The 7,334-nt window shown below is 41.9% G+C and overlaps 1 protein-coding gene across 1 annotated transcript in view; it reads left to right on the forward strand.

The window, feature by feature from the left end:
- The window catches only part of CRISPLD1 (cysteine rich secretory protein LCCL domain containing 1), a 46,298-nt gene continuing 38,964 nt past the window's right edge, over positions 1-7,334 (forward strand). The window contains exons 1-2 of the mRNA XM_019643592.1: positions 1-76; positions 1,043-1,362. Coding sequence (XP_019499137.1) covers positions 1,105-1,362 — 258 coding nt within the window. The 5' untranslated portion in view covers positions 1-76; positions 1,043-1,104. The remainder of the gene's footprint in view (positions 77-1,042; positions 1,363-7,334) is intronic.

A 7,334-nucleotide genomic window follows, 5' to 3' on the forward strand; every position in this document is an offset into this window, starting at 1 on the left:
GCGTGGAGTGGGACGGCTGCGGGAGGCCGGCCGTCTTGCGGGGCTCTGCTCTCCTAGGGAGCTTCACACTGGAGAGGTAAGCACCTTTCTAAAACTCACCGCTGAGTCGTCAGGCTCCCACCTTTTACCATCTTACCTTCTTTTTCCCAACGTCCACTTTTAACTAAAACCTAACGTGTTCAGAAGGATCAGGCGCAAGGGGAGGGCTACTGGGAAAGCAGCGGCGGTGGAGGGGACCGGGAGCTGGTTCTCGTAAGTGACTTTGTTAGTTTCACCTCCCCCTGCCAGCGCGCGCTTTCCTCTGGGGCTAAGCGAACGGTGTGCGCCCGGGGCGCGTGGCAGGCGGAGCTCCGAAGTTGCCGGCGCACTGTCGGCTTTATCGGGTGCCGGCCACAAGGGTAGGCGCACTTTCCAGGAAATAATGAGTTCGCCTTGGCGTGCGCCTGCAGAAGAGGCTTCCCCCAGGGACCCGAGCCCCATGCGTCCGCATGCGTCCTCGAGGCCCTCGAGCCGTACCCGTGGATACGCGTAGGAATAACATTGTGTGCCTCTTTAAAACAGCCACCTCAGCTTCAGAATGTTGTGGGCATTCTGCCTGTCTGCGAACTGGAGATGGGACGCTGGGATAAAATAAATACCGTAAAACACAGAACCATGGACCTCTAGAGTGACAGAAAGCATCCTAGGTGGGCAGTGTTTTAATTAAAGGCTGGATTTAATGACAGCCGTTTAAAGCCTTGTAATTCAGAAATGATTTTCGAGCTTGGACTCTGTCGGGCTACTTTTACCATTTATTTTTGGCCTCGTGCATAGCACCCTGGAACGTATAGTAGTCAATTTTGTGGAAACAATGCATGAGGAAAAGTCCCCTGGAGGAAAAACACGTTGGAGATAACGTTATTTCAAAAGCGCACGTCCATTTGCAGGCATTATGTAGACAGATTAAACTGGCACGGTCCCTTTGTAACTTGGTTTACTTTTGTTCTTAGAGAATTAATGCGTGCCTAGATTTTCACCTTCATCACACTGCATGTCGTTATAGCCCAAAGGAGTGGAAGAACCTGTCTTGGAGATTTTCCCGGGGAAATCCTGAGATCCTTCATTATGAAGTGTACCGCGCAGGAGTGGCTGAGAGTAACCACAGTGCTATTCATGGCTCGAGCCATTCCAGCCATGGTGGTTCCTAATGCCACTTTGTTGGAGAAACTCTTGGAAAAGTACATGGAAGAGGATGGTGAGTGGTGGACGGCCAAGCAAAGAGGGAAACGGGCCATCACAGACAATGACATGCAGAGTATCTTGGACCTCCATAATAAATTACGAAGTCAGGTGTATCCGACCGCATCTAATATGGAGTACATGGTAAGGAACGTTTTCTGATGGTATGTACACAAAGAAATGTTTTTTGATACTTTCAGCCTGCCTGGTTGAATTCCCTCGTGCTATTATTTAATCTTTTACCATTTGTCTTGGATGAAATTAAAAAAAAAAAAAAGATTTTCTTCGAGAGCATCTTCCTCTGCGTATTCTTTTATTAGTGTTCCTTTCATTCTAAGAGCTCTTAGGATTTACTAGGAGTAGAATTCGCTTCCTTTAGATGCAGTGGTCCTACTAAGTGCTCTAAATTCTACTCTTGCCAGGAAGATTCTGAACCTGAAAATGCTGAACAGCCAGTGTATTTGCTTTCAAGTGACTTAGTAGGACAATTACTCCTAATGCCTAATTAATGGAACCTTCTTATGAATGGTGGATCTGAAAAATTAGGGACCAATAATTTGAAGGATTGCTGATGATACATAATTTTTTTTTCAAGTGGGCAACGTTCCTTACAGACCAGTCAATGACATATTGTAAAGGGTACATTTCTGTGGTTGCTTTGTTATGGAGCACTTGGCAATGGCTTTTATTTTTCCCCTGTTCTGGGTTTATTTGTGGACTTTGAAGTGTGACAGTAAGCCAGGGCAAAGTATTAATAAAAATATGTGACGTATCCTTAATAACCTTATATTTACCCTTAGAGTAAATTAAATTAGCAAGTTTGGAAAACAAAATTACTTTTTGAAGAGTACTAGCATATAACTCGTTAATATACTATTTCATACCCCGAATATTTAGAAAAATTTTCAAAAAATCTCTTGTACTACTTGCTTGATTAGAAGCACACTAGCAAAGACTGATAATAAATAATTATTGGTGATAGCAAACTTATTTAATGAACATTGGGAATAACATTTCTCCTTATACACACTGCAGGGTGCAGTTAATTTTATGCATTCTTGTTTTTCTTTTTTCCTGCCTTTACGTTAGGTTTGATGGGGTCTTCTCTGTTTAGGTAACTTTCATGGCACATGGAAATTTCAAGTTCACATGACCCATTACAAAACAGGGCATTATATTATTTTAACTTTTACTGGAAAAATATTTTAGTCTTTAGAAAGTAAGTAGCACTCAAGAGAACGCATCAGAGATTAAGAATTGGGGCCCAGCAAAATCAGGCTGTCCGGGTTGAAGTTCTGATGTTGATGGCCATTAGCTATGTGACTTCGGGCAACTTACTAATTTGTCTTCACTTCAGTTTCCTACTGTCCAGCAGGTGCACTCACCTCTGAGGACTGTTGTGAGGGTTGCATGGGATATAAAGTTTACCTTGTTATCAGGCATATTGCAAGGTCTCAGTAAATGGTAAGACATACTGCCAATTTAATGTCTCCAAATGCTGCTTAAATAGAGCACCTAAGTAAATTGTTAGCTCTTTTCAAAATTCTGTGCAGGAAATGAATGGCATGCTGTAATGTCTCCCATTTCTGCTTTTGGTGTATTTTAAAGCATTTGTCCAACGTAAAAAATTCTATGACTTCTTCATCTGTTAGCTTTCAAAGAAAGAGCCAATTATGGGGACTTGCCAAGTAGGCCACTCGCTGTATGCTTATTCCACGTGGATAGGTATTCAGTTGCTTTTTTATTTAAAATAAGGAAGAACGTAGGCGTTCAAACCCACAAAAAGGAACCTGAGAATATTTGTGTGTGTTTTCAGTAATATGGAAATAATGAAAGAACAGTTCTGCGATTCATTTTTTTAGGTCTGGCTTCCAAAGTAAACAACTGTCTATTGTATGATGTCTGGTCTGGGGTGTTTACATGACGTTCTGTTTAGTTTCACTGCTTTCATTCTAGCCTGGAAATGGAGATTCAGAAAGCAGCCAGGGCTTATGTTGTGTTGCCCTTAGATACCGTTAGCCCTGGAACGGTGTGTTGGCCATTCTCTGGCCTGCACAGCTCAGTGCCCAGCTGTAATGCTGGCATGCATTTTTTAGAATACACATTGAAGGGCAAGTCTAAAAGGACAATACTATTTCATTCGAAATGCTGTTGTTTTATGTATTCCATGATAATATAAGTACAGATGTTGATCCACCTTGTGAAAATGGTTTCTTCAAATAGTTATGTGCAGTGAATTTGTATGCTGAGACAACAAAATTAAACACTGGCTAAAGAGCTGTTTCCTGTAAAAGCTGCAAAGCCGGATGATAAGTGCCACCACTTTTGGCCACTTATACTCTCCTACGTCATATTACATTAAAAGATTGAATAGCCAGTTCCCTTATTTACATTTGGTGTTTATTTTGGTCTATTCTTTGTCCTTCGAACCTATGGCAGCCGCACCACATTCGCATTTGTTAACATCACATCCCTACCCCTACTCTTATATTCAATTAATAAGATTGACAATTGACTCTGGAAAGCCACTTATTCCTTTGAAGGCCTTTTAGGCTAGGCTGATGGAGAAGAAAGAATAGACATATTTGAAAATTTTCAAGTAAGCAAAGGAAACAATTCTTTGTATGTGTATGAACAGTGCCCATGGAGCACAGGATAATGGACTCTTCCTAATAGGGGGAGTCACTCAGTAGGGAAGATGAGGTCTGCATTGTTCCTGGTAGGCGGTCAGAACCCCGAATTGTGGCAAAGGGTGGTGGGGGGGGGGCGCATCTCAATTAGAGGAAGAGGAGTAGACAGATGTAGGGAGGCAGGCTGGTGGTAGAGCATTAGAGGCAGATTCGGCTGGTGAAGCACAGACCTGTGGCCGATCAGGAAGGGGAGAAATGGGCTCTTGATTATAGCAACCAGTGGTCCCAAGCAGAGAGATGACCGCATTTAATGTAGGGTAAATTGAGAAGCTGGAGCTTTTGGGTCATCAAATGGGGCTGTTGCAGAAGAGGCGATGGGTTTTTGAGGAGAACTATGCTGTCTTTGGTTCTCCTTTTGTCTCTGCTGCTTACTGATATGTGAGCTCTGAGTCAGCAACCACGCAGGGCACCGCTTTACTCCTAGGTGGAATCGGTGTAAGAATATAAACCCCATGGGCTATCGGGAGAGAACACCCCTTTCCTTTCCATGGGTTGTAAGACCCCATCGCTTGATGCTTTCATTTTTCTGGTTATCATGTCAACATGTTGTTTCCTGCTCCCCTCTTAAAACTTCCCCTTTGGCCTCCCCCCATTTTGGGGGACCTTCCCTACTCTTTTGACTGTAAATACCAAATATATTGATGGCTCCATAGCCTAACTCTACCCAACAATTCTCTTTGGGCTTCATTTCCACGTGTCCTCCTGCCTACTGGGTCGCCTCCGTGTAGCATTACTCCACAGTCACGGCAAGCTTAGGATGTCCACAGTGAAAACCAACTGCCTTCCTTTTTCCCTCCACCGTTGCCTGTCATGCTACTTCCGTTCCTAGAATCTTTCTCCGTGAATGTCGTCAAAGTCTGCTCAGTTTTCTAAGGGAGAAAAAATAAATAAATCAGAAAACTGGTAGGCACATCCTTCATTCCTGCCTTGCTCTCATCCCTCTACCCACTCCCACACAACATCTGCACACATATATAGATACACTGTTACTTGCCAGCTTCTGTAGGTTCTGTCTCAGAAACGACTTTTGGATCCGCCTCTTCTGTTTCACCCCAACCTCTGCTCATTACCTCCCCCCCCCCGAGATGGGTACCGCAGCTTCCGCCCAGCAGACTGTACCCATCTAGTCCTACTTTATTTCTACTGTAGCCGTCTTCCTCACTGCTACGACGTCTTCCTTTTCCCTCGTACAAATCTGGGGTGGTTACCAGCTGCACCAAACAGCCGCTGCTCCGAGCCCACCCTGATCCGCTTACACAAGGGAGCATGCCAGTCCAGTGCCCCTCACCTCTCGCCCTCAGCTCCTTGGCGTATATTTGAATCTGTGTGCACACTGAGCTGCTTTCTGTTCCTGCAGATGGCCGTGTTGCCCCTGCTTCTGTGCATCCCCGCTCGCTCCGTTTCTTCTGTGCCCAGAGCCCCTGTCTCCTGACAAACTCTTATTCCAGACTAAGCGCTAAGGTCTTTCGGTCAAGTTTTTTCTCGTGGATGTGCCTGTTCCCCTTCCCTCCTTCTGTGCTCCTGAAGTGTTTCAGTCAAACCTGTTCACAATAGTGACATTTCATTGCAATTAAATATCTACGTCTATTTTCCCTTCCAAGACTTTGAATTCCTAGAGGGTAAGTAAGGATTGTACCTTATTTCTCTTTACAACCCTGTGCCTGATGCGTAGAAGAACTCACTAAATAGGTGTTGATGGAATACTGTTGAATGCTCAGTAAATACCATGTTTCCCCATGTATAAGACGCACCCAGTTTTTCGAAAGACCCCAAATTTTTCAAAAAAAGGTGCATCTTATACATGGGGAAATACAGTATATTTGAATGGAGGGATGAATAGGTGAGTTTATATATGAGATAAATGTAGAGGACAGGTAAGAAAGAGGAATTAAAATAATAAAACTTCTGGAAGGTAGGATATCACCAACATCAGAGATACTGACATGACATTTGGAAATGCTAGGAAGGAGTAAATAAATAAGTTAATTAATTAATTAATTAGTAGGAAGGAATAAATGTTTCAAATAATTCAGAATTTCCCCCCTATTTTTAAAAATGTTCATGGCATAGTAAAAATTTTCTGTAATATAGAGGGGCTGAGACAACAGTAAAAATATTCAAATGTTCTGGAATTTAAATAATAAGCAATACAATGAATTAATGGGTATTTACCTCTTGATACAAATACAATTTAACATAGAGCCTCCAAGACATGACAGATTGACTAAAATTGAAAATCGTTCCCTGTGATACAAAGTGTACCGCCATCTACAATGTGCTTTAGCAACTAGGACACTTTCCCTCAAAGGGACACATGGACCAATTACATAAGCCACTTTCCACCATTATAACTATTTCCAGGTCTTTTAGAAACGGTTGACAGACACTATGGGGAGGAGGGTGGGTGGCTGTGCCTGCTTGCTGTCACCTCACATGTGGGTGAGACCATGGGCAGAACCTTGGCACAGTTTTCCAAATGGTGAACAAAATATGGCCGTGCTTAGTATTGGAAATAGAGTTTTTCTTTTCTTTTTTTTTTTTTTCCCTCTTCTGTGCTTCAGCACAGCAGATAGTTCCAGAAACTAGACATGGGACAACCTAGTTTGCAGGGTGACACTAGTCTGGTTTTTGCCATATTTCTGACTGTTGGTAGCCTGAATCCAATCCTGAAAAAGTGTTCTGTAGCTTGTCAGTTGCTCTGTTTACTCTCATAAATCCATATCTTCTGACATTATCTGTTACAAGTGACATATACACAGGATAAATTCAGACTATGAAATGATGGCCTGATCACTCATTTGTTTACCAGAGCTCAGTGTTTACGCATTTCGCATCTTGCTAAAAGTGGCAGGAATTCACTGTGATTAAGGTTTTATTGCAACTCTTGATTCCTAAAATGATAGTTTTCTCTCTGTATGCTGGCACTTGCCTGGTAAGTCTTAAAAATTTCAAAAATATTTGCATCTTTTATCGATATACAATATAATTGACATGCACTAAGAGGTACATGAAATATCTGGGTTCTAATAATATTCTGATTATGTAAAGTTATTAAGGCCTTTTAGTTATATATTTAAAATACCTTACTTCATTTTCCTAAAGTGTTTTTATTTTTCTTTAATAATGTTCTTTAGTTAAAATAAAGTTATGTTTTGAGTATCTTGGTCTACAGAATTTAAAAGTTTACATAACCTTAACTTGAATAGATAGTGGGTTTTTGTTGTTGTTTTTTTAAAGACATTGACACTTTAAAGTTAATGTATTTTTTCTTTTTGGAAGTTGCGCTGTAGATGGCAATACCTATAGGAAGAAAGTGACATTACCACCCAGTTCTATTGCATTTAGTAATTACCCTGGAGTTCTGAGAGATTAAACATTCTTCTTTAAATGTAAGCAGCAAATCTAGGGTCTTAGCAAGACAGAACT

Source organism: Hipposideros armiger, unplaced genomic scaffold (genome assembly GCF_001890085.2).
Source record: "Hipposideros armiger isolate ML-2016 unplaced genomic scaffold, ASM189008v1 scaffold_80, whole genome shotgun sequence".
Classification (NCBI taxonomy): domain Eukaryota; kingdom Metazoa; phylum Chordata; class Mammalia; order Chiroptera; family Hipposideridae; genus Hipposideros; species Hipposideros armiger.